Source organism: Condylura cristata, unplaced genomic scaffold, assembly GCF_000260355.1.
Source record: "Condylura cristata isolate star-nosed mole 26May11 unplaced genomic scaffold, ConCri1.0 scaffold00008, whole genome shotgun sequence".
Classification (NCBI taxonomy): Eukaryota; Metazoa; Chordata; class Mammalia; order Eulipotyphla; family Talpidae; genus Condylura; species Condylura cristata.
In genome coordinates this window covers 31,968,661-31,996,645 of record NW_004567109.1, presented here as the reverse complement: position 1 = coordinate 31,996,645, position 27,985 = coordinate 31,968,661, and the positions used below count along the sequence as shown (strand labels likewise).

Below are 27,985 nucleotides of genomic sequence, written 5' to 3'. Positions count from 1 at the left end.
ATACTGGCATGACCAAATCCAACTCAAACCGATCACTCTGGCAGAGGCATAAAGAAAAAAATGTTTAAGCATGATTTATGGACCTGATGTTTGAGTCTGGGACGAGTATTTATTAGCTCTAATGGACTAGGAGACTAATGCATCTTGCATGTCCAGCAGAGGACCTTACTCTGTGGCTGATGGGTAACCTTTGAAGGATTTAAAGCAGGACAGAGGTATGGTCAGTTCTGCCAAAACACACACACACACACAGAGAAGTACCAATAGCATGTTCTGTTCGTGTATGAGTCCACTGAGGGCTTTTGGAATATTTTTAAAAGCCTGAAGAACCATGGTGACCTTCCCAGAAGGCAGGTCAGGAATTTCTGGACCAAATGATTTCTTAGCTCCCCGTTAGTTCTGACAGTCTAAGATTCTGTAACAAGGAAGGTAAAGTGATTGCCAAAACGTATAATACATCACAGTGTCAGACTTTGGGATTATCTGCTGCTTGGGGTTTTCCACACCACTGCTCCCCTTCATTAGTGGGGATAATTGAGAGTTGACTGCAGTCGTTACTGCTGTTGTGATGGGTATTTGAAGCTAAATTCCGGCAAGCAGGAGATGTGTGAATATTTATCTCAGCTGCAGAAAGTTAATGCAGTGTGGCATTAATTACCCTGTATGAGCCTGCTGTCTTCTTCTGTTTTTAGGTGTCATTCTCAGTTGAATAAATTAGATTCCAAAATTAGAATAGAACAAATTGTAGGGTGAGATCAAGGCAACCTGACTTCTCAGGGCATCCTGAAACAAGAGTGGGCTGACAAAGTCTACCCAGAGAAGATTATGATGCACCTTTGTACCTCCCTTTAGGGGAAAGCAAACATTCTGTTCTAGTAGATGTAGTTAATACTTTACAACACAAACCGCCTGGCTCCCAGAACCCAAACACACAGTGAAGTTACAATATAACCTTATTTAAGTATTTGCAACATTTCAAGACACTGGTGAGGAATAGATTCCTTACTTAATACATCATTTTGTTACACGTTTTGCTAGATTAGGTTTTAAGGAAATAAAGCTAAAGTGGAGTGTATTTAGGACAAAGGAATGAGAAAAGGGAACAAAATAGAAACTATCATAATCATTCAGTCAGTCAATTCGTGGAGCATCTACTGTGCTGGGTCCACATACATAAGGACAGCAGAAGGACAGGAGGGATGGACATCTGGAAGGCTGACACTTCTTTACATCTTCAAAGTTGGGATGATGTCCTGTGGGTGGCAAGTTTGAGGGGACAAATTGTCACTTGGTTTAATACAGAACACGGTGCCTCCTAGGGTGGGTAGCACCTTCTCCTGGAAGAACATAGTATAGCAAGTTCTAAAGGAAAATATACAGAGTGTGATGATGGCAAGGGCCCCAGTGTGGGTGCTGCTCATGGAACTCTTCTCTGGGACTCAATTCCTCGTTTGTAAAGTGATAGGACTGAACAAAATGATCTTGTAGTCCATTCCCACTTACAATAAAAGCAAGCAATATAATATAATGAACTGAGTACACAAGAGGTAGTACATTGACTGTGCTTCACACAGCCTCTCTGGCCTTCAGTTTTTATCTGCAAATGCAATGGAAATTAGCACAGTTCCTCTCAGAACTGTTAGATAAACTAATACATGATGTTGTTGCATTAACTCCGAAGCACTTACAACACTGCAAATGGAGCAGCCCGTATCTTTTCTCATGGCTGTAGTTAGAATAAAAAGCACTGGATCCTAATTTTGAGTCTCACTTCCCAAATTTACTAGCGCTGTGATCATGGACAAATTGCTTAACTTTTCTGTGCTTTAGTTCTCATGTTCAGGAGAGATAAATACCTGCCTTAGAAGGCTGCTGTGATGAGTTTACAAAGACTTTTACTTGAAAATACCGTGTACAGTGCCAGACACAGGAATCATAGAATTGAGGTTCAGTCTGATGGTTCAAGATAACAAGGCAGGAGGCAGCCTAATATAGAATATGTACCAGAATGAAGATGTCACTGTGTCCATTTCATCCAAGAGTGACAGCCTAAAAGTCGACGCTAGCAAGAGGGCCTTTGTGTGCTTAAGCCAGAGTTTTGATCTGATCTGCCCTGCCAGGGCATCCTGGACCATTGAACATGATCATGAAGTTCGAGGTGGTTTGGACAGAACCCAATGTTACTTCCCACCTGATTTGGCCGGACAATTTGCTCTATCCTAACTGATGCCAGTTTCTGTGGGTGTCTCAGGACACCCCCGGGGTGAACACAATTGACTGTTGGAACAGGTATAATGGAAACAAACCCAGAAGCTTTTAACATAGAGCAAAAGGCACAGTCACTGTTATTTTTGCTTAAAAATGTACCCAGTCATCAGTGTTTGTAGAAACAACAGCAGTGATGAAATTTCAGTGGTCTCAAATGGACATCAGGAAACTGTTGGAAAAATACCCAATTAACTCATAATTGTTACCATTTTCTGAATACCTGTTACTGTAAACATTGCACTAGGCACTTTATATTTGATCTTTAATTCTCTCAGGATTCTGGAGGAGAAAGTTTTGTTCTCATTTCACGATTGGGGAACTTGAGGCTCAAAAGAGGTATTTCTTGCCCATATCACACAGTTTGCCCAGCTCTCTCTACTATACCATGCTATTTCCTCAAAGGGCCATCAACTTCAGCTTGAAAATAGGAACAAAACTGGGTGAGTAGTTCTTCTTGAGGATAAAAATAGAAATTGCCAAAATGACATGCACCATGATCAAATAATCCAAAAATAACCTGAGTCATCCATCATCAACTGTCACCTTTCTGTTCTAATCCCAAACTCTCCTTCCCAAGCTGTCTCGGGATATCTTGTCTGAAAAAGAGCGGGTCTCATTTTGTTCCTCTGTCCATAGGAGCTGGAGCCTCTCTATGCGCAGATCATCAGACCTAAGAAATAGCATCAGTGTGGGCTCGTGGCGGGTGCATCAAGACTGGCATGGAAATCAGCGTCGCGACAGGCTCTCTTGTATTTTTTCACTTCACCTCATCCCACGAAGACATTCATGATTGCCCCAATGGAACTCGTTTGGAAAAGGGAACTAAGAATTTTTGGCAACCAATGGCGGATGTCTAAGGCAGCACAAAACATACACGCAAATATAAAATAATCATACCCACTGTTAAATTATATGAAGAAAATGCTTGCCCAACAAATATCCTGAGCTCTCTTAGCATGGGTTGAAGATGACCCAGAATGCAAAATCATCCTTCTCTTTATCTCTACATATTGAGCACTGTAGAGACTTCACATTTGGAATGACAGATCTCAGAGAGTTACAACAGGATTGGCGCTCGCTTCTGCTAGGCAAAGCAAGAGACCCTCTGTGACTACAGTCTTATCACCCATATGCCTTTTGACATATGGTGATGTTTTTTCTTCACAGGACCTGGTTTGCCATTCTCCACCTCCCCCCCCCTTTCCTTTCTTTGTCATGTTTGAAAATTAATGGGTGTACAAATTTTTGTATTGCTTTTGACCTTTTTTAGATGTGGGTGAAGAGATCTAACTGGAGAAAAAGGCTCATGAACAAGACAAGTGGTTGATGATTCTTTAAGATCAAGAATGTTGCCAAAACATTTACTATCCTGCATCCTAGTGAAGAGAGACAGCGTTTGGTTTGGACTTTCATTCTATTAGTAGGAAAGGACATCAAATCCCATTGATGAGAAAGGTGGAAAATGCATCTGATTTCCTAAGAAGTTCTAAACTCTTAAGTACAATATAATGATATTTTTTATTTTTCCGATAATCTTGCTGCTGTGATGCTATGCAGACAAGTGTCTTCTCCACGTGCCATTTTCAAAGAAAAGTCATTTGCCAAATAATTCTGGTACAATCCTGGTAATGTGGTTGGTTTTGGATCTTAAAAACTGACTTTCTGACAGGACAACAGTGACATGAATATTCAGAATAACAAAGCTGATTCCGTGATCACAGTGGTTCATCTCTCTCTCTTTTTGTACATCAGAAAATTCAAATGGGATTTTTATTTTATAACTTGAGAAAAAAAAACCTTACCATTAAACTCTTTAAATATTTAAGGGAAATGGCTTTAAGGAGTTCTAATGAAAAAAGATGCCAGGTTGGTTTTTTTTTTGTAAATATGTTAATGAAATGCTTTTTAATAATGCCATTACACTGTAGAGAAGGTAGCAGATTGAGTGCAAGATGTGACAAACTTGATGGATGGGGCTCACCTTCCAGATGTTATTCTGGAGCAGATGGTAGGAAGCTGGAGTCGGGAACAGCTGGCAGGAGCAGCTGGCCAATCAGCAGCCCGCACACAGGAAGGGAGCATGTGACACCATCACCTGGCCTTTCCTCGCGAGTACCCGCCCTTGCGTTAAACACGAAAAGACAGTCCCGTGGTGTGGGCCTGTCCTGTTGATCCTGAAGCCCTCTCCCACCTCTCCACTTCTGCCTACCCCTTAGAGATCACTGGGCTGTTTGTATGTGAAACAGAAGAGTTTAAGCTTCCTTTTTTTACATTGATGAGACAAAAAGTGCAGTGTTCGGTTCGTATGTTTAGCACATGATTTTCATAAAGAATCTATATATTTTTGCCCTACAGAGAATTGTTCTACAGGTCAAATGTGTTTTCCTGATGTTCCTATGCAGTTACAGTATGTTGAATTTAGTGGTTTAACACTAAGAAGGAAAGTTCAAAGAATCATGTGGTTAATTGGATTTGGGGGTGATTATTGCTACTTGGTTTTAAAATTGGAAAAGTATAATTTATATTGATATGATTGACTTAAATGGGCCTGTGTACTTTGGTTCTTCATATCAATAGAAACTAAAACAACTCAGAAAGAGGAATACTTGGTAACAAAGAAAAAAGTTGATGTCAAGGTGATTGTTACTCTGAAGCTCAAATCTCATGCTATCAGGTTACTGGAGTCTAATTTCTTGTCCAGTAAAGATTGCTGACCAGATGTTTCTTCTAGAATATACGTAAATGTCCTAATGTGGACAGTCTGAAGAACCAGAGAAATGAGAAGGGCCATTTACCTCCCTCCCTCCGTAGCGATCACCTATTGGTCCACGTGATTTCTCTGGGATGTGCGTACATTTTGTGACTTGGTAATCCTTTACAAAGGGGAACAGGAAAGGTTTGATAACATGAGAGTCATTCTGAAACCAGTCCTATTGTGTTTTCTGGGGATTTGATAAGATAGGCAGCTCCCGTGGGAAACAGCTTAAATTGCTGTGTCGTCTGGATTCTGATTCTGAGCAAGTGGTGCTATCGTCTCCCTCCACGTGGCTGTCTCGAGTCTGCCCTGCAGTGCCACACCATTGTATAATCCTTTGGGCTGTGTCTGACACGTGCAAAGTGAACTCTGGCTGATATTGCTGTTTCGGGAATACCATCTGGAGTTCAATTTGCAGCAGGAAGTGACAGTCTGATGGACTTGACATCAGTCATTGACTGTGATTGAAAATGTAACTGCCTCTGAACTTACATGAGATGCCCATGTGATGCATTAAAGGGAGGGAAATCAAGCTAAGTTTCAAGCTGCTGTCTTAGGTAATCGTTGGCAGAATTCTGATTTTGAACAAGCACTGTTTGGTGAGGACCGAACCACCCCCATCCTGGGAATACAGTGAAATTTCCAAGTAAAAGCTGAGGTGCCGATACCAAAAGGCCATGGGGGAGCCTGCACCGTTCTGGTTAGATGGACAGAAAATCCATGTGTGCAACTGTTAATTCCTCATCCTTCACTAGCACTAAATTTGTCACTTTAAATTTTAAAACCAGGGAAATGCCACCTGTCATTCTGTCCCCATCCCCCATAGTTCTTCAATCTTTCCATACTGCAAGACTTTTTTGATAATTTGTACTCATCCCAGTGTCTACTGAAACCCCATCGTGTAATGTACCGGGCACCTTCTTTTAAAAAAAAAAAAAATGTTTACTCTGTGGGTTTGGTTCATTTCAATTTCTGTGTTCTGACACATATTTTTTTAATAAAGATGAGAAAGAGAAAATGACTGTTGCAGTACATTTCTAGACCTACTTTAACTTTACCTCAGATGACAGTTTGTTAACATATATGGACACATTATTTTTAACTTTATGTACAATGCATACGACAGAACAGCAAAATTTTTAGAAATTTTCCATTAATTTCTGTAACACGCCATGTAAAACTGTTACAAATAAACATGTTTGAGAACAACAGCTTAGCCTGGTTTTATTCCCAAGTTTCTACTGGATATTCCGATGAAGCCCTAAAGGAGGAAATTGCTTCTGTCGAAGCCACCATTTGACCAGGTGAAGGCCTCTGCTTTCCTGATACTGGGCCAGAAAGAGAATGTTGCTCTGAGGATTAGTTCAGTTCACCTGCAGTTGAATGTAGACACCTGCTCTTCTTGGGAAAGCAGACACAGCAGAGAATGCAGAGAATGACAGAAGAAGAAAGCTCTGCGTGGACAGGGTGTTGGCAGCCCATTTAGCATGAACTTTTAAGATTGCAAAACACCAAGACTCACCCTATGGATTTATATTTTTTACCAAAAGAAAAAAAATTCTTGGGCCTCTCTGGTGGCACAAGGGGTTAAAGGGCAGCACTGTGAGGCTATCTGTAACCAAGTTCGATCCCTGGCCAGGAAGCTGATGCACATGGCACAGCAGACCTCACCTGCCTTGCCCAATACTCCCCTCAACAGCGCATTTCAGTCAATCAGCCTGTTCTGCTCCCCACTCTGTCTCTGGTGAATCCTCTCACCCCTACACCTCTAGCCTGTATCCCAGTTCTTGTACACATAAATAAATACGTCTTTAAAAGAGAAAAAGAAAAAGAAATCCCCACTAAACTTGGTTGAAAAACCAAGGTTAATTAGACTCAAAGAGTTTGCCATAGATCACTTCAACATCATCAGCTTTAAGGGAACCAAAGAAGAAAGTATTTGTTTCCCTTCATGTTCCTTACACACTTCATGCCCAATAAGCAAAACAAATAAGAAACCAGACCTGGACCTTTGTGTGTGTTGAAGAACAGAAGCCATGTACACACATACACATATATATGTATTTGTGCTGCTATGTACATGTGTGTATGTGTCTGTGTCATATCTCTTTTGGAACTAAATCAGTTCATCTATCTAATAACCATCCACATTACAGGTTATGTGTAATGAGGTCACTGAGATGCCTAAAATCACTTCTGTTTAGGAATGGTTATTTTAATGGTTACATAAACACATGGCCTCAATCTGGCCTCATTATACAGAAAGTATTAAACAGATGTTATTGTAAACTTTAAGAAAAAGAGAACCGGCTTGTCTCCCAGCAAGTTCCTTTGGGACAGATAGAAGAAACAACCTTCATACTTTAAGAAATGCTCACTCTGAGATTGAATTGCCAGCAGTGTTACAGGTTTTCTGAATAACATCAGACTTGTGGATACAGCTCACACTAGTTGAGCAACTAATGCCTGATAGGGATGGTGCTAGGTGATGACCTTTGCCTTGGTTCATTCTCTAAATAACTTGGGGGGAGGCAGATATTATCCCCAATTTATATATTTGTTGAGATCAGTTACTTCTCTAGCTAGCAAATTTGAGATTTGACTTCTAAGTCTCCTTACTCATGGTTGATCTTAAAAAAAAACATAAGTTGGATATTCACTCTTTTAAATATAGTCTACAAAGTCTTGTTGAAAATCTTGCCCTCTTATACCTCTTCCTAGACCTCCCCTTGATCTTTAGTCATAAGTTAGATTATACATTCCTGTAATTTAAAAACAATTCCAGTAGACATTACTATCGTTAAGGATGGTGCTAAATATACAGTTTCTTCTTTAATTGGCATTTTAAACAGGTCTGTGTCTAAGGCATCAAGAATAAGTATACCTTTTTGCTCCTGGTTCAAGTTTAGCTGAAACCAAACACTGGTGATTTACTTTTCTAGCCGTAATGAATCTTAAGGAAGTGACAAATTAAAAGGTGTCCTATTTAACTGCTAGGCAGATGCCAAAATAAATCAGGCAGACATATCTGCTTTCATTTTTGTGCTTGAGAGCAAACCCTTGTTTTGACAGTGAATGTTTTTTGTTTTACTTAGAATGACAGAAAAACGCATAGAATAAAACCCAGTTTCATGGAAATCAACCTTCAAAGCTTTGAAAACCTTTAGAAGATGTTTAAATTCAAGAGAAGTGTGAGCAGCGGTGCCTAAAAGGTTTGTTAAAAAAAAAAAAAAGAAAGATTTATTTATGCATAGAACTGAGGTGTAGGCCAGAAATACTGGAGGTGAGAGCATTTGCCAGAGACAGTGGGGAGCAAAACAGGCAGACTGACTGAAATACACTGCTGAGGGAAGCAGCAGGTGAGACAGGAGAAGTCTGCTGAACCAAATGTTAGTTAGCTGAGGATGGAATTCAGGCCCCAGTGGTGATAGCACTGAGACTTAACCTATAGGCCAGCAGGGAGGGGCCCACAAGATCTTCATTTTTTAAGCAAACTTGTTAAGTGGCTTGAAAGCCAGTTGGTGACCAGTTCTTAGTACTTAATGATAAAATTCGAACAATCCCCAGTTCCTGTATGCATAAATAAATCTTTTTAAACAATACATGAATAGCTGTCAACTTTATGTTCCTCCTGTAAATGTCCTACTCATTTTCTAGTATTTTGAAATCTTCCCACAAACCCCAAGAGAAAAGGAAGAGACATTTCCTCCTGTAAATGTCCTACTCATTTTCTAGTATTTTGAAATCTTCCCACAAACCCCAAGAGAAAAGGAAGAGGCCTCTCATTTTATAGCTTAGGAAACTGAAACTCAAATGTTAGAAAATAGAGCTATCCACACGCCGAACAAAGTGCTCACCCAGAAGCTGCCAGGCTCTCGAGGTCTGATTCTCAACTCTTCCCTCTACTCCAGAGTCTCCCAGGGCTGCTGTGATGTCAGATCCCTCATGCTCCCTCTATAAAATACTTTTGAGTCTTTTTGTGTTCAATTCCAAGTTGTGTCTATTATGTTAGAAAAATCACACCAAGCATTACCCTGACTTTGCAGTACAGACATTGATTCTTAAGTAAAATGACTAGTTATTTGAAAACAAAGGAAAGATTCCATTTGTCCTCAAGACCAGTCATAGTTTTAACCCAGTCCAATGAATATTTAATTTCAAAACAAAACCCCAGCATTCACTTCATCTTCGAAGGTACAAAGATCTGAAAGGGAGAACCTTTTTGAACGGGTTTTCAGTTCATCCTTTGCTGAAGAATATTAATGACTGCCAAGTGGAAAAGGTCTAAATATTCCAGTGAAATGGCAGCCTCTGGTGACTTGGGTCTTTAATCTTCAAACACCCTTTTGCCACGTATCACTCACACTGGGGTCACAGCCCGGAGTGGGGGAGCAGCCCGAATGGCGGGGAATAAGCAGCAGTCAGCACTAGCTCGTCAGCAGTGAAATGCTCAGCTGTCCTTCCAGCAGTCCTTTCTGCACGTCTCGTGTGCCTTGTGTATAGGGTAGTGAAGTCACTCATTTCAGATTATAGGTCAGAGTCATTCACTTGTAGCTCAAGGCCATGAGCTCATGAATCGAGGAATGTGGGTGTTAAAGGAAAATTACTTCCTTTTCCTGTCTTGGTACCCTTTTGACCTCCACAGAAGGAACAAGAGAGGTGGTCAAGGACCACACAGGCCATTTTCGTCCTTTTAAGCTCAAGCAACATCAGAACAGAAACTGAAAGGAAACTTACCTAGTGTTAGCCCCACTTAAAGCAGAAGAGCTACCTGTGATGCAAAAGTGAAGCGTAGGTGTGGAGTACTTCTCTTTCTGCCTGTTGTGCACTTGGTGATACCTGGGAAGTAGGATTTCTCCATCTTCACCAGTTGCTTGTTATTTGTCTCCTTTCTCACATGCAATCTACTGGTGAATCAATATAGAATTGTTTCCAGATGGTGCACTCGGCATTCAGAAAGTCTCGGTTTAAATTCTCGCTCCATAATGCGCCAGTTAGTTATTAATCTCACACAAATTCCTTAATCTCTCTGAAATTCAGTATACTCACATCTAAAATTAAGATGCAATCTACCTCATAGACCTGTTATGAGAAATAAATTGGATAATTTCAGGTCTGAAATGTAGTAAGTGCACAATTCACATTACCTATTATTAATATCGAACTTTGATAGCTGTTCATTGTTTTAATGCTTAATTCTTTCACCTTATACCTTGTCCTTTCACATCTATTTTTCTAGCACAGTGAGCAGAAGGGCACTTTGTTGTTTATGAAAGGCAAAGAATTACATAACTCTTTGAAATCTTTTCACAGGAAAACTTAAAGCAAAAATGTATCATGGATGTATTCTTGTAACAAAGAATTATTTAGCACATGCAATGTGCCAGGTATTGGGCAGCCCTGAAATTCAGAAAAAAAATAATTTTTTAATGCATACATGACTGAACCCACTTCAAGGAGCTTAGATTTCAGTGAGAAAGTGGGATAATAGAGGAATAAATTATAGTAGGATTATGCTAGAATAAAGGCATGTATTATGGGAATGCACAGAGAGGGCTGTGCCAAAGTACTGATGCTTGAGCTGGGTCTGAGGAAATAAGTGGGAGTTCCCCAGGAGGTGATGGAAAGAAAGGAGGAGAATTTTCAGAACTGGTTGTGGCATGATATTCCTGGAGCCACTGCAGTTGATAAAAGGAAAAAATAACACACTATTTCAAACTGTTGAATAGCACAGGGGAAAAAAGTTTCTCAATTCATCTTTTCAAAGCCAAAAGAATAAAACATCAAAAAGTGGTACAAATTACAGCCTAATCTTTCTAATGAATAATTAGAAATTCCTAAATTAAATATGAGCAAATTAAATACACTGTAACATGTCTAAGTAAAGTGGATTCTTGGAATGCAATTAATAGGTCAAAAGATGCCTGCTCATCTTAACGAATGCCAAAAAGGCATATGATAAAATTCATTATCCTCTTCAAAGAAAGCATTGGAAAGTAGAAATAAGAGAGCTCCCTTCGCCATGATGAACAGCTATCTCAAAACAACAGTCAATGTAAAACAACAATGAAACTTGAGAGCACCGCCGATAAAACAGATGAATGTCAAAGCAGTCAGCCATTAACTCTGTCACTTCACATTATTCTGAAATCTGAGGCAATGCAATGCACTGATACAAGAAAATGAAACCAAGCATCTGGATGTAAACTGAGAGACATGTCAGTGTTCACAGGCCCTAGCTGTATTATTCACAAAAGCCATGTCACAGAACCAACTTCAATGCCAATGGCAAGCAACTGGATCTAGAAATTGGAATACACATACCCGGTGGAGTACCACTCAGCTAGTAAGAAGGATGACATAGTGCCTTTCGGGACAAAATGGATGGATCTTGATGAGATTATGCTAAGTAAAATAAGGCAGTAAGTGAAAGACAATTACCATACCATTTCACTCATGGAATTTAAATAACCAACACAAACAAACTGACAAAGCACAGCAGGAATAACTCTTTAATTCTGAAAAATGTACTGGTTCCCTAAGGGAATAAGGGAGTGGGAGAAGTGGGCAGAGGAGAGAAGGGGATAGGATAATGGATCTGGAGTTTTGGGGGAGAGTGAAGAAGTATGACATTGTACACCCCAAAATATAAAGTGTACAAACACCTGCCAAAAAATTTGAAAAGAGAGTTTTTATGGGCCATTTTGGTCCTTGCTGCTTGCTAATGAATGTTCATGTAATAAAATGCCCTTGAGGGAGCAAAAAAGAAAAATGGTGATTTTTTTAATAGGATCTTTCAGAAGCTATAAGATCTAATAAGGGAATTAAGGTTACTGGTTTAAAAATAAATACAGAAAAATCAATATTTCTCATATTGCTATAAATAACCTTTTAGAACACTTAATGGAAAATAGATTATATTAATAATAGCAACAAGAATAAAATACCCAAGAATAAATTTAATACAGAAGATGTGATATCTAAATTTGAAACAGAACTTTCAACAAGCATAAAAAGTATTGATAACTGCACAAATTGAAGGAGGAAAGTTCAGCATTATAAAAATGTCAGTTGTCCTTAATTACTTTATGACAATGCAATTTTATTCCTTATCTCAATTCTACATCTTCAATCATATGTCCCTCTTCAATCATATTCTAAATTATATCTGAAAGAGTAAGGCTTATGAGAATATTTTTTAAAACTGAATGTCATGATGATAAACATACTATCAAATCTCAAAACATATAGCCAAAATAATTTAACTTAGGTACAGGATGAGAAATAGAATGATCAGCGAAATACAATATAAGATACAGGAATAAACCTTAGCAATTAATATACAATTAAGTAAATGTCATTAAAAGTATATAGATCAGTGGAAATAAAGACTTTAATAAACAGAATTTGGGTAATAAAACTGCCAGAGTTAGACTCTTACCTCACACCATGTAGTTAAGTTTCATAAAAATCAGTATCGAGCATACCATATGTAGACATGAAAGTATATGGTAAAAATATGAATATTTATATAGAGCTAGTACAAGGAGATCACAAAAATATTTACAGCATCTGTTACAAACAAAGCTTTATGCTGAATATCCAGAAACTCCTACGAGTAGAAAATGTTTATAGAAGAATTAGTCAAGAATATGAACAAATAGTTCCTCAAGAAGAAATACAAAGAGACCGGCTAGAGATAGAAAAATATAACATGTTTCATCAATAGGGAGCACTTTAATGAAACCATGGCACTGTGCAACATTTGTTTAATGAAAAGTATGAAATAAGTGCCAGTTGTAAAAAAATAGACATTAAGATATTCTTTCCTTGTTATGTATATAAAGAGATGCTGGACATTTCCAGTATGCCAAGATGGTCTCTTGTATCACTGAAAGAACCAGCTACCCTACATTAGTGATAAACTCTGGAGTCATGTCTCTTACAGTTATCTTCAGTACCTCTCAGTGTAAGTTTATGAGTGTGGTTTATGCATTCACTAAAATAATGTTGTAGAAAGTAAATATTATCCCAGGATTTCCCATGCTACCTTTATAAATTAATAAGTCAGTACAACAGTGTAAAAGCATATACACATGATCTTAATTTGGTTGTATAACTATACATATTCATATACTGTCATAGAAAAAAAACTGCAAAATTCCAGGTGTTAGGATTACGTACAACTTCTATTTTATTTCTTGTGCTGAATTGTTTTGTTTTTAGTTTCTATATGATGAATATCTACTGCCTTTTTAAAGTAGAAATGAGTAACTGTTACTTTAAGAAAGAAAGCCTTGGACAAAGGTGTTAAAGCTTTTATAGGCTATCATAATAGGTAATATTTGTTGAGTGTTTAATCTACGCCAGACACAGTATAAAATGTTTTCTCTAGATTATCTCAGTTCATCATTTCACAATGAAAGGTTTAAACTATTGTACCCATTTTACAAATGTTGATACTGAGGAGAAAGTACCCAAGTCACAAAAGTAACAGTTGAAAGGGCTGAGGTTCACACCCAGATTCTAACTGTGGAACTCTGCTTCTTAATCATTACATCAGATTGACTCTTTGGTTAGTCAGGATGAAACGGATCCTTTGAACCATGGAAGGTGCTTTGGAGACAATGGCAATATGTGCTGGGCAAAGAGAGACCTGGCATCAGCAGACCTTCCTCAACAGGTAAGCAGCAGCCCTGTCTGAGCTTTGCACACCCTAAGGAAGACCTGGTGGAAAGCGTCTGTTCCCTAGTCTCCTCAGGGAGGCTGACAACCCACACACCCCTTTCTCTCTCTTCCTCTCCATCCTCTCCCACTACTGGACAAACCTCCTAAGTAGTCTCCTTGCCTTTCCTCTTAAACAATGTCTAGCACATATTTCTAAACAGAGTTCCATGCATTTACTCTGTTACTCTAAAACTCTCCATGGCTCCCTGTTACCTGCAGAATTAAATCTATTTCCACTCAGGCTTCCAAACAAATAAGAAGGGAATAAAGTCACAAATGGCAAGATAACTGGAATTTCATCATAAAGTTAGGCTTAGAGCAGTTACTGACTCCCTTCCTCAGAAGCCCCGGGAGTCTGGTGGGCTCTCATTTTGTCCAGTAAGATCTGGGGACACTTACAAGCTTCATCTTCCCCCAGCTGCCATCAGCACCACCCTGCTCCGCCCTGAGTCCGTTGCTCAGAGATAGTTTTTATGGAGCAGCCCTGTGCCCACCAGCACGTGGGGTCTTGAGCTGGCTCAGCATCCCAGCAGAGCAGGTCCACTGCCTGCCTTTTGAGCCCTGGCCTGCACACCCAGTCCCAGCATCAGTTTATTTCCAGGATTTGATGTCTATTCCAGCGTGAGGAGACTGCAGGGTGCCCACCTGTCCACGTGGTGTTCTGACCAGATTTCTTGAGTCAAGTCCTGGCTTCTCTCTGGGAGGCTAGATCATCTGTATGAGGCTGCTATGCTGCTTCAAGTCAGTCAGTCAGTCCTCAGATTCCCAGAAATGACTGGATTGCGTGGAACTAGCTGTCCACCCCGCTTAGACATGGTTATTTGGACAGTGACCATCAGCCCCTTGCTCCTGCTTACCCCACATGGCTAACGTGAGGCCTGTCCCTTAGCCAGCTTGTTCATTTATCTCCACCATTCATGCTTCCGCCTTCTTACCGAGCCCTTCTTTCTCACCTCCTTACAACCAGGCCTTATTTTTTGTTAATAGAAGTTGGTATTTTGTGGGCTAGCTTAGCTTCATTCTTGGTTTGGGGTAGAAGCTTTTTCTTTCTCACACTAGCCCTATGAGATGAGTAGTCTCACATTTTATTGGAGGGGAAAAAAATGTTCAGAGACAGTAAAACCCTCTCCAGATAAACCACACAGCCAGAGCTTGAACTCTGACTAACAGTTTCCATCTCCTTTGTCTTTCACCACTCCATCTTCCCAGAAAGTATGAGGGTTAGGTAGCTGTCATCTCATTTCCCCTTGAGCTCTCTGGAAGCTCCTGGGACATGAATGGCTATGACTTTTTTCCAAGGTCCACTGATGGGAAGGGTTTAGCCAGTGCCTTTTACATTAATGCAAGACCATCACCACTAATAATGCCATGTTATCTCAGTGCGAACATCTGGTTTATGGAATGTGAGTAGCGGGGGGTTATCGAATGAAAGAAAAGAAACAAACCAGTTTCTATTTCCTCTCCAGCAAAAGATAACTGGGGTTTGACCAGAAGTCCTTGTCTCAAAGCCTTACATTTATCAAATAATAATAGTTATTATTATTTAAATTATAATGGTGAAGGTTGAAAGATCCTCTCCTAGGCAACAGGTACTATACACATGTTTTGCCAACATCATCTTTAATCTTTACAAAGTCTCAAACAGGTATTCTCATCCCTGTTTTGTCAGTCAGAAAATGAACCTGCACTATCAGCTCTTGTCCCAGGTTATATGGTGACAACCCAGGAGCCCCAGGATTTGAGTGCAGGTCACCTTGACTAAAACCTAGTTTTCAAAAGCTGTGTGACCTTGAGCAATGCAGGTCCCTCATCTGTGACACAATGGATAATAATAAAAATTCATATTGTGGAAAGACACACAGAATAAGTAAATCGAAGTAAATAAAATAATTCCTACCTATCAGGATTGCCGTCTGGATTAGATGAGTTGATATGGAAAAGTGCTTTGTAACCACCAACACGTCATACAAATCTTACCATTATTATTTCAAAAAATATGTCTGCTGCCAGAAAATAAAACCGACTGGGCCATGTATTTATGACAACATGCCTCAGAAACAATTCTCATTCTGATGGGTCACCTCCCTATCATGTTATTAAAAGGTTAAGGAAAATGAACAACGGAGGATTAAGATTAGATCTTTCACACATGAAACCACAAAATCAATAGAGCCCCCGTAATCCATCCAGCGATATGAAGAAATAGACTGAGCGCCTGGAATGATCACTCAGGGAAATGTCAACAGGTATCGACAAGAAGCCTGGCAAGGTGGCTCGCCTGGGCTCAGCTATGGCCTCCCTGGCTCCGGTGCCCTCTTGGCATCCTGAGAACACAGAGTGAGGATTAGAATGAGGGCAATTTTCCTTCTCCCAAAGTTCTGCAGAATTTCTCTTTCTGAAATGGGGTCAGAGCTGTCGGGAAAATATGGTAGGCTAAGCAGACCCGCAGGGCGCCTGTGATTCCACCTATTTGTGGTAAATATAAAGCCTGTGTTTTAAACTTGCTGTGATTATCCTTGTGCTGTGATAATCATTATCCCTGTTGTTCTTATTCAGCATTTCAAGAAGGCCAGCTGTCCCCAGACACCTGTGGGATTGGGGCCAAGGCAGTGCCTCCTTCTTAGAGGACTATTCTCCCCGCTTGCCTGGGAAAGGTCACCTCGAGCTCGCTGGGGAAGGTGAGTGTGCCGATGAGTATTCTGGTGGATCTCCTAGGCCCAAAGTCGAGGTTTGGCCTGGACACGTAGGCTGGCCCCCAAGTGCTCAGGTGCACCACCCACAGTCAGTGTCACACCTGACACACAGGTGGGAGCCTGAGATGCAGAAAGGAGATGTGATTTTCCCAAGGACACAAATGGGTAGTGTTGCGAATTGGAGGGACAAGAATGAATCCCATTCTCTAGGTGAGCTCCGGGACTTTTCTTCATGCACCATTCCACCTCATAGGAGAATCTCACAATTGGGCCTGATGCCCAGTTCTAGGAATCACGAGGAACTCTACACTGGGAAAGGTCACCTCTCTGCCCTTTTCACACTTGTCCTTGGACTTCCCAGCCTCAGAACTATGAAAGTCCTTGGAGTTCAGAGTCAGAGTCCAGAAAAGGGAGGCCTGAGACTTGGGGTAGAGCACTGCCATTGACATTTAAGCTGAGTAATCTTACTAAAGCTAATGCTTATGAATGTTCCCAGTGAGAGCCATGCATGGCGCTCTCTTATTTTCATATATGTTAACTCATCAACCTTCACATGAGTTGGGTATCACTAGCCCCTCTTTTCAGACAGGAAAACAAGAAGTAGAGCTTAGTAAGCGCAGAAGTGCACTGCTAATAGACTGAAACTTTGGATCCCCTCGAAATTCATACCGTGAAACCTAATTCCTGGTGTGATGTCGAAGTGGCATTTTTGAGAGCTAACTGTCCCAAAGTGGGGCCTTCTGGAATAGCATGACTGCCCTTCTGAAAGAGACCCCTGAGTTACCTCTCCCTCCACCCAGCGAGGCCCCAGCCAAAAGATGGCTCTCACCAGACACTATCAGCAGAAAGCCAGTAGTGGACTTCCCAGCCTCCAGGATATAAGACAAACATCTCTGTTGTCTATGCTGCTGTTGTCTACCCTCTGCCCACAGAGCCTCTCTCAGGAGACAGCTCACTTCCCCAGACCTGCCTTACACATGGAGACAGTGTCCATGTCCAGGGTAGGGACAGCCTGCGAGGGAGAGCGAGGCACACCTCCACAAATGCAGTGACTCTGACATGGCCCAGAACTGACTCACGCATGCGTTCAGGAGAGCAGAAAACTGCAGTAGTATTTAGAGCAAAAAGCAGGATTATAGTCAAACAAACGTCCTAAAATGTCTTGTTTGCACATCGAACAATCACAGCCTTCCGGGAGCCAGTCATTCAGGATGATTTAGATGCCGGGGGATTCGGCCTTGATCAGGCCGTGCTGTCTGTGTATGTGGTGCGGGTTGCCACGCTCACTAGGCCTGGGCTCCCTCCAGTGTTACAATGCAAGGTCCTGGATGCACCTGGACAGATATTAATGTTCCCTCCTGGAGAGGGGGTGTTACTCTCTTCTGGCTTTGGACACTCAGATGCCAACATTTTCACATCAGTGCTCAGCTCCAGGAGCCCATCTAAGTCAGCAGTCTAGATAGAGGGACTGCATAAATTGAAAAGAATGAAATTAACAATCAGAATGACATCAGTAATGCTACTCATTGTTAGATAGATGTTGATTTATCATGTACCCCCAGAACCTATATAATATGAAAAACTGACTTCAAGCGATAGAGAAGTAATAACAAATAAATAAACCAAAAATAAAAGTTAACATTTAGGGAGGCTCTCTTCTCTATGGCACTGTGAAGCTCTTTCACCATCCTGTTACAGTAAAGTAGCTTTCTTAGTTGCATTATTTTTTTATCAAGGTAAAGTTGGGGGCAGCACATATAGGATTCAGTCCTACCTCTTAAGGATGCTTGTCAGTACACCAACTAGCTACCAAGGCACCTTACGCCATCATACCGCTCACCTGAGGCAAGTCACCTACTCAAGGCCACTCACCCAGTAGTTGCAAGAGGCAGGCTTCCCAAGCAGACACCCTGACTAGCGCGTGGTCTCCTAGCATGGAGCCAAGATGAACCAAGTGTGCTGTTTGTTGACTGCACAGTTAAACAGAAACATGCACAATGCACACTGGAAATGCCGGGTGGGCTGGGCTTCTGCTGTCAGACTAGACATGTTGCTCAACCAAGGGGATCATCTCAGGACAGGCAAGACCAGGTCTCCTTGTTCTGCATTGTTTGTAAAATCTGCTGAATCTCTTCAGTGCCCCTGCTCTTCCCTGTCACACATTATTTCCACATGCCAGCACTCATAAAACCCTTTCGAGAAAGCTCTTGGTCTTTACACCTGCCCATTCTCAAAGTCCCTGGCAAGTCTTGATGTCAGAGAAACTCCAGGGAGGCTGGCAAGGACATCCCTGGGATGGGTGGAACAGCCTCCACTCAAAAGCTCCGCCTACCTCTGGGCATTATAGTCTCTGGCATCAGTGACTGAAAAATGGGATACTTTAGACTCTGGGGAGAAGATATGCTCAGACTCATTGTGAAAAAGATTGTGTTAAAATAAAAACTAGGCAATCTTATCTTCAAACAGTGCTACTCCTTGAAAGGCAGTGGGCTCCAGAGGTGCTCCCCAGTCAACTACCCTCCCTGTACTCACGCCTTCCTCCTGCATCGAGTCTGTTCTGGCCCCATGACTCACTTTAACCTACAGAATGTGCTGGAAGCAGCACTCCCCGGTCTCAGGCTAGAGCCTTAAGGCCTACCTACTTCTGTTTTTGTGCTCTTGGAATCCATGAGCTACAAGAACAATTGATGTTTTAGCTTCTGGGGTAGTTCTCTATGCAACACCAGAGAGCAGGAACACTGTGTGACACCATATAACAGTAATGCAGATGTCTGCCAGCCACCATCCTCAAAACACCAGAAAGTACTTGGCTTTATTATGTACAGTTACTCAAGTTGTGTGCCATTACTAGGTTTTATTTCCTCTGTGAAACTAGAATCTCCATGTGGGCAGAGATCCAATGGAGGGAGTTATTGCTGCATCTTGCACTTGAGCACAAGATTTTGTGCATGGTAGCCTGGCAAAAAAGATGCTTTTGAATAAATGAATTGATGTGCAGGTCAGAGAAGCTGAGTCGTACAGATTAAGAAATCGTTCATTTCCCAGGCTAAGGAGTTCGAACTTGATCTAGTAGTAAGTGAATGAACAGATCAAAAAGGTGGCTTAAATTTTACCATTTGCCACCGTTAATCCAGAAAATCAATGCAGCTACTTCATCCATTGAGTTGTTTAAAGGCCACTAGGTAATTAGTTTCCTGGCATATTGCCAGGTGACATCCCATTTTGCCTCCACACATTTCTAGCATTCCTGGGAATACCTGGGAAATAAAGTAAGGACTCTTAATATTTATTTATTTTTTAAATTACCTATACCTTAGTATGAAAACATTTGTAGAATGTATTGCTCTCAGTTGAATTTGAGCTGTTTCATTGCCTGTGCCAATAATGTTGGTGGACATCACAAGTAAGATATTCTGATTTTGAAAAACAAAAATAGTGCCTAAGAGAGAAAATTTAATGTACTATGCCCCAGTATTAAATATGTAATTATGGTTAGACCTGGAGAACATGGGAAACCTATAAGCCCTTCACCTTGCTCACCTGTGAACATTGGAGACCCTATTGCTTCATGATAAATGTTTCAAAGCCTCTCGCTGGTTTGGGGACATCACTGAAAACATCCCCTTTTTTTCCCTTTTTCCATTTTTTCCTTTGACCTTTTTCCCTCTTCTCTCTTAGCCTCAGAAACCTCATTCTTTTATTCATGTCCACTGTTTTTTATAAGTATTTTACTTTGTCAAGTCATCCACTGTGAAATATCTAGTATTTGTCATTATTCCACATAAGCCCCTGAATGTTCTTCCACATTGCTGTAATTTGCAATATTTCATCTTTCCTTATGGCTAAGTAGCATTCCATAGTACTGTGATTCACCATAGTGGTATAATTCATCTTCTTCCATCATGGTCATTTAGGATGCTTCCATGTCCCAGGCATTGCAAACAGTGCTGCATTAGATATTGTGGAGTGTATAGTTTTTTTGAGTAGTTTTTCACATCCTTTGGGTAGATGTCAAGGAGTGGGATGGCTGGCTCATTTGGGATTCCCTCTTTTAAATTTGTAAGGTAAGTCCAGACCACTTTCCAAAATGGCTCCACCAATTTGATGATGTCACAACAGTGTGTTAGGGTTCCTCTTTCCCTACATCCTTTCCGGGAAAATAGTATTTATCATTGTCATGACCTACCTGTGCATTCCTAACATGTTCTCACATTATCTGTTGAGTCCTCTCTAATCGGCACAGTGGTCCACAATCAGGGTCCAAGCAATGTGCCTTTGCTAACATCTTCTGCTTGCTTGGCCTCAACAGAGCTGACCGTCTTGATGATCAGTGCCGATCAACTCTTTGGAGTTCACTTATATCTTCCTGCACTGACTTGCTCTCAGTGTCCTGTGAGACACTATTCATAACTAGGGAGAAATAGAACATCTACGCAGAGCAGGACACCCAAGAAATGCCTATTGGTATATTAAAAACAGACAAACACAGAGGACACAGAGGTCTCAGATTTACAAAAACAAAGGACAATCGAAGTCCTGGAATGCACAATGAGCCTTCTCTGCTGAACAGACCAGTCTTTCAGGGTTGTATCACTGACATTGTCTACTGAACTTATTTTCAAACTATGACCCTTTACCTGAGAATGTTGCCCAAATAGTGTTTATGGAAGGAGATCTATCATTTTAGATAACACTAGTCACTGTAACAGAAAATCACCAAAATCTCAATGGTGAAATAGAAAAAAAGAAGTATTTCTTGCTCATGCATAGCCAAATCAGCAGAGAGGAGGGGAATCCAGCTCCAGACCCTGCAGGAACCGAGGCTGCCAGAGGCTTTGCCCTCTTCAGCACTGACTTCCAAGGTCATCCTGGGTCCACATCCAGCTGGCAGATGAGGAAGAGAGAGTGTGGGATCGCATGTGGGAGGCCTTTATGGGACAGCATAAACTGGCACACATCCCTGTCTCCCCTGTGACCTCAGTCCCAGGACCAAGAATAATAGTAAAAGGAGAGAAGAATTGTAGTATAGCTGGGTGCTTCAGAGGAAGGGAAATGGGGGGAGAGGGAGTGAGCCAGGAAGGACCCATGAACAGATACTCTCAACACAAAAGAATGAGACTCAATTAATTTTAATGGCTATCTACCCTCCCCCCACCCCTTCTTATTTTTCTAGTTGGGAATAGAGCCACTCTATTTCTTGTCTGGGTTTGCTTTTCCCAATTAGTCTTCCAAAGACCTCTTTGTCCACCCAGCCCACCCACACTTCTGTCTGGTACAGTTTGAGCCACAGTGGAGCTAATACTGCTGCCCTGGATAAGGAGACCTAACATGCTTGGCCCTTGCTGGTGAGAGCACAGAGGGCTGAGAAGGCTCTTTGAAATTAGCTCCCAGACCTGGGGGAAACCATACAGGGTAATCCTCAGAGATCAGGGCAGGGAAGACACCAACCAGGTGTCTAGAACCAGAAGAGGGGGTGAAGGCTGCCCTCCAGGATGCAGGGAGTAGGAGAGGAACACACTCCCTTAAGGTGGGCAAACCTGTGTCCTTTGATCCAGGGCTGGGGTGACACAGAAGGTAACGTGTGGGAGCAGTGCAGCTCGCCACAGCGAGCTCAGCACCGGCACTTAATACACCCTCCTTCACAATAACCATAATCTCAGGCATCATAATCCTACCTCTGTGCGGAGCTGCATAGTTTACAAAGCCCTTCACAAATAGTGTGTTATTTACTTCTCTCTGCAACAGAAGACAGATATTATGTTTATGTTCCTCTCCATCCCTGCTGCCGCTGCCCTAATTCAGGCCTTCATCATCCTCTGTGGACTATTATAACAGCCTCCTCACCGGTCTCTCTGCTCCAATTTGCCTCCCTCTAATCCATTCTCTACACTGCAGCAAGAGTAATTTCTCTCACAAAGAAAGCTGCCCCCTCCTTCCTCTCCTAACACCCTTCAATAGTTCCCCCTTGCACTTAGGATAAAATCCATATCATTAGCGCTGCCCATCAGGCTCTACATGATATGGCTCCTGCCTGCCTCTCTAGCTTCACTTCTTTCCACTACCCACACTGAACATTGCTCTAGCAAAGCCAAACTCTGCTCTTCCCACAGCCTCGGGAGATTTCTCGCCTGTGTATCCTGATGACGCTGGCCTCTGCTCCTTGCAATGTCACACGACTTGCTTTGCCCTCGTTTTGGGTTCTTTGATTTGCTAATTCCTCTTCACCCCTTTGGGACTGGCTCAAAAATCACTTCTGAGAAAATTTTGCCAATGACCACACACATGCACACACACATACACACACACGTACCATGCTGTCATCATGACAATGCCCTGGTGGCCCTGTGTCCCTCTGTTCCCCAGCTTGTCAGTCTCCCAGAGAAGGTCTAGTCCATATTCCTCTTCATAGTCAGGTACCTTGCTAATGCCTTGTCCCTAGGTAGGCTCTCAGTAAATGATTTTTGAAACATTCTTTCAACAAACTTGCATTTTAAATTAAGGGCTCAACGGGACTTGACCAAGCTATTAACTAATAAATGGGAGGAGGGGGGTGAAATGCTGATCTAGGCTTCCCTGGTGGCACAAGGGGCTAAAGTGTAGCCCACAGCCACTGTAGCATGAGTTCATTCACCAGCCCGGTAGGTGACCCACATGGTGAGACAGGCCTCTCTTTTCTTGTCCATGTTCCCCTCAGCAGTGTATTTCAGTATCTGCCTGTTCTGCCTCCCACTCTGTCTCTGGTGAGTCTTCTCACCCAACCCCCCCATATTTCTGGCCTGTGTCCCAGTTCTTGTATGCTGCTCTAGATCTCTCTGACTCCCCAAATACTCCGATTACCCCCACACTACCTCCAAGAGAACCACAGATAATTTTGTGAGCTGAAAAAATATCGTAAGGGAATTTTTGACTTATTTTGTCTTATTTTTACTTCTTTTGAATTTAAGATTCTTTTGAGAATCTGAGGAAAGCTATGGATTTCCCCCCCAGAAAAATGAACATGTTCACATTTTGTATATAACATAAGAGTATATTGGTCAGAAGAAGGTAGCTGTTGCTGCAGTAACATATAAACCATAAAATCTCAATGACATCACACAGTCAGTTTAACTCTTGCTCATATAAAGTCCTTTTGGGTTAGCAGGGGCTGGCCTCCAACCAGTAAGTCTCTTTCTACCAGAAAGTTTCTGGTAGGACAAATGCTTCTACAAATGCTTCCAGATTCTTAGGATAGGAGAAGAAAGAAATGAAGAAGAAACATTTACTTCTAACTGCTTCAGCATGAAAGTGGCACTTGTCTGTGATAAATTGCAAAGTGTCCACAAATTCCTCCCAACTGTGTCTGCACACCCCTTTACAAAGTGTCTCTGCTTATCCTCCTATTAATCGGTACCATATAGGTCTCATCTCTTGAGTGCAGCTTTGGCATTGTGAATGCCAGTGGATCATCAAGGAACTTAACGCTAGCAGAGCACCTACATACAGACCAAATAATCAGCAGGTGAGCAAGGCCATCTGGCGTCAACCAGCCCCATGCTGACCCACCCACTCACTGAGATCACACGTGGGAACCCATGTAGCAAACCCCACATGGCACCCAACTCATCCCAGAACTACCTAATGACCAAAAAACTTTGAGCTAACACATGACTATTGTTTTAAGCTACTAATTTGGGGGATTAGTTGTAATTCAGTAAAACCTAATTCAAAAGTAGGTACCCTGAGCTGGAGTGTACCTCCATAACAAAATTCAAAGACATGTGGCATTGATGGTGGGTTCTCAAAAGCTGGGAAAACTACAAACTGTTAGTGGAGACGTAGAGCTACAAATTCCTGTGTACAATATAAAGGACTATAGACATATGATGGATTTTAAAAAACTCTCTTCTGGTCTCTGTCCTCTAGACCACACATATACGTCAGAGGAATGATGAGATATAATAATTGTGTTAGATCTAAGTAAGTCCTGGAACTTCCTGAAAGGAGTGTAATTACAAGATGAAAAAAGAAGAGTTTGGGAGTTGAAAAAATAAATTTGAACAGAGATTTAATACTTAGCAGCTATGGAACCCCATCTCGAGCATGGAAGTGGATACTTAGTTTCTTGGTTTATCATCTAGGTCAAACAATATGGTGTAGGGAAAAAAATGTTAAATTATTCAGAACTGTCTATGAAAAAATATGTGTATTTTTACTGCAGCCTGAGGTTGCCTGGCTCCTACTGGGAGCTCAGAAAAGCATACCTGAAACCACCAGGGGGCACTACAAGGTTGGACTTTCAGGAGAACTGTTGGAACCTGCTCCCAATGAACCCCAGGAGGGTCCATTGGTAGGGTTCTCTTGAGACATTAGTCTGAAACTAAATAAAGAATCATGTTTAAACTTGTGGCATATATTCTGAGCTGAGGGAACAGCATGCAACATCTCTAGAGGTGAGATAGCACATGATTCATTCCTGTCTTGCCTCTCAGGTTCCTCCAGGAGTCCAGTTAGGTTAAGGAACCAGAAGGGGAGCCCTATCTTGTACGGATGTGACTTCCCTTAAATGCACAATGATATCAGAGGGGACATGGATCTTTCTTGAAACACAATTTTCTGCTTGTTTACAAATGATTAACTACCATAATCAATTGTGTCAAAGTTCAGGTCACTGCATCCCTTGGGACAATAGTGAGATGGTGCCTGTGCTTGGGCTGTTGATAACATAAATGCGCGCAGGAAGGTCTGACAGCAGAGCTTGCGTTCTGTGTCCTGGGCACAATTAATGTGAAGAGTCTACAGCCCTCTGTGACTGCCCACCCATACGTTCCCATCTCTTTATTTTCATTTCCAGCCCCATTTGCTCTGGCAGACATGGCGAGATGGGGAGAAAGCTAGACTCAGGGATTCTCCAACCAGGAAATGGATTAAGGGCTTAATATTTTATGCAGGAACACATTAAAAACTAAAGCAGCCTTTAAAAATAGGCATTAATGAATTTTACTCCCATTGTACTGATGAGAAAATAGAGTGTTAGAGAAATTAATAGCATGTTTAATGAAATTAAATCCAGTCTGTGTTCTTTCTAGCCTACCTTCAACTTACCTGCTACCTTTCCCCTCCAAAGCCCATCACCTGTAGCTTCATTGTCAACAGCCACAGGACAGTCACCTGCCACATCCATATATAGTCCTTAATGGACCTCAAGTTGGTTTCATAAATGCCAGGTTAGTACAGTTGAGACTTTAACTTGTTGATTTAGCCAATTGCACATTCTCTGAGTTTGCACTGTACATTTTTACACCAGACTGCCATGCTCACCACAGGCAGAGTAGGGAGCCTCTCCAGTCTGGGAATCAGGGCAGACACTCTTGTGTCCATACTGGGACTGAAAACATCTGTCCTACCGCTGGGTACAGTCCATAAGAAAATTAAAGAGGTACCACAGTGGCTTGGGTGATGCCATTTCACTGGAGACTTAGTATATAGTTTGCCTTTTATCCCATTTAATAGTGAGGCCCCATACAAATGACAGAGTAATCAGTGCACTTTCCAGAATAAAGAGAAGATGAAGATGAAGAATTCTCTCAGGCTCATATAAGACATGTTCAACTTACCCCACACGAGTGGCACCTGCCTTTTCTGAAGGAAAGACAGTGGTTCTCTTCTGACCTTTAGAGTGGAGAGGTGAAGGGCAAAGGTGTTTCTTGAACAGAAGTTCTCTTTCCTGTGGCTCTGGCAGATTTCTAGCAAGTAGTGGAAACAACTGCTAACGCTGCCCAATAGCAATTGTCTACTACGCTCTACTTCCCCAAATACAGTGATGTTGACAGACATCGTATAATTGCTTGGATAATTATTTGCTTACAGTTAGCCTTTTTATAATACTTATTGGTGAAAATTTTCTTGTTTAGTGTCTTAAGTGACTTTCTCTACTCTGATTTTTACAAATACAGAAACAGAACCAGAGACAGCCAAAAAGAACATTAGTTCTGTTATAGTCAGTGCCATAGTATGTGTCTGGCACTGTTCAAGCTGTTTGACTTTTTTATTTTCCTATTTGTAAATTTTTAGGAATTTGCACAGAAGAACTGGGTTACAGACCAGAGTTGAGGAGGTGAGAGGGATTCACCAGAGACACAGTGGGGAGCAAATCAGGCATTTCTGAAACATACTGCTAAGGAGAGCAGAGGATGAAACAGAAGCGATCTGCTGTGCCATGTGGGTCAGCTCACTGGCTGGAGATCAAACTTAGGCCACAGTAGCAACAGCACTCAGACATAACCCCTAGATCACCAGGGAGGCCCTGTTTAGAGTTTTAAATGTCTGGGTTTATTTCATCTTCACAATGTCCTGTGAGGTGAGCACTATGATGACCCTTGTTTTATAGAGGAGGAAACATAGGCCCAGAGAGGTGTGCCTAGGTGTCACACGCAGAGAACCATGCACAGAATTGGAACTCAGATAGATGGGATCTGGAGCTCTGTAGCTTCTTTCTAATTTGCTCAAAATCACATAGCTAGAAAGAGTCACAATTGAAAGTAGAGTTGGAAACCTGACCTATCTGACTCCAAACTAAGTACTCCACTTAGCACTAGCAGCTCACAGGTCTGAGTGCTCCCAATGTACTGTTCTAAGCACTTTACTTTATTAATGTAATTAATCCTTACCAGATTGCAAGTGAGGAAATGTGGGCAGAGAGCAAAAGTTACTTGCCAAGACCTCAAAGTCAGTGAGTGGCAAAGCCAATAAGGACTCAAACCAGGCAGTAGGATCTGGGACCCACAGTCCTTTTTGCCTCATGAACAGCCTACCCTCTCAGCTACTTACCCCAAACTCTGCTTGTTACAGGTGTATCAACACCAGTTTGCTGCAGAGTGCTCCATCCTTGGTATGGGTTTCCAGAGACACGATCAGAGTTGCAGGTAATTTTTCTGTCTGTGCAAAGTCTAAGAGATTCCCAGTCATTGGTGGCTTTCTGTTTACTTGGTGGAAGAATCTGTTTGCTCTATGGAGATAGAAGCTGACTACAGTGCTGACTGTGTTTCATGCATCTAGAAGGCTCAGCCAGTTCTCTTGTCACAGAGAGAAAATGAAGCTATCTGGGACCAGGACTCGGAGGGTGCCTGTGGAGCTTATTCTCTGTGCTGCCCTGGCTTGGCTCAGTGTACCCGGCTCCAGGTAAGTGATGGTGACAGACCATTCCAGACCCATAATGTGACAGGTTATAGAAAGCCACATAATGCTGACCATCTCTTTATTGTGTGTCTACTGAATAGGGAACAGCTCTCAAAGCAGTTTGCATAAATCTGATAAAATAATATCAACAGCTTTCTTCAAATTACTGTGAAACCAAACGGCTGACTTCAACAAAAGTTCCTGTACAAAACTGACATGTTTAAATGTATTTTGACATTCTGAGAAGAATAGGATACTTGTTCTGTATTCTGAACAAAGCTTTGGTGTGATTTTCTATGCAAAAGATTTGTTATATATGGAGGATAAAAGAACCAATGCATATCCATGATCTTAATATATGAGAGTAACCCATTCTACCTGCTTATCG

The 27,985-nt window shown here is 41.6% G+C and overlaps 2 protein-coding genes across 3 annotated transcripts in view; both read left to right on the top strand.

Annotated features, from left to right (window-relative positions):
- Nucleotides 1–6,226, top strand: part of DAB1 (Dab, reelin signal transducer, homolog 1 (Drosophila)) — a 353,365-nt gene extending 347,139 nt beyond the window's left edge. For both annotated transcript variants that reach the window (XM_012722799.1, XM_004679047.2), the window contains exon 15: nt 2,905–6,226. The gene's annotated coding sequence lies outside the window, so the exon portion shown is untranslated. The remainder of the gene's footprint in view (nt 1–2,904) is intronic.
- A 21,285-nt stretch (nt 6,227–27,511) lies between these two features.
- Nucleotides 27,512–27,985, top strand: part of C8B (complement component 8, beta polypeptide) — a 34,166-nt gene continuing 33,692 nt past the window's right edge. Inside the window, exon 1 of the mRNA XM_004679046.2 lies at nt 27,512–27,600. Coding sequence (XP_004679103.1) covers nt 27,512–27,600 — 89 coding nt within the window. The remainder of the gene's footprint in view (nt 27,601–27,985) is intronic.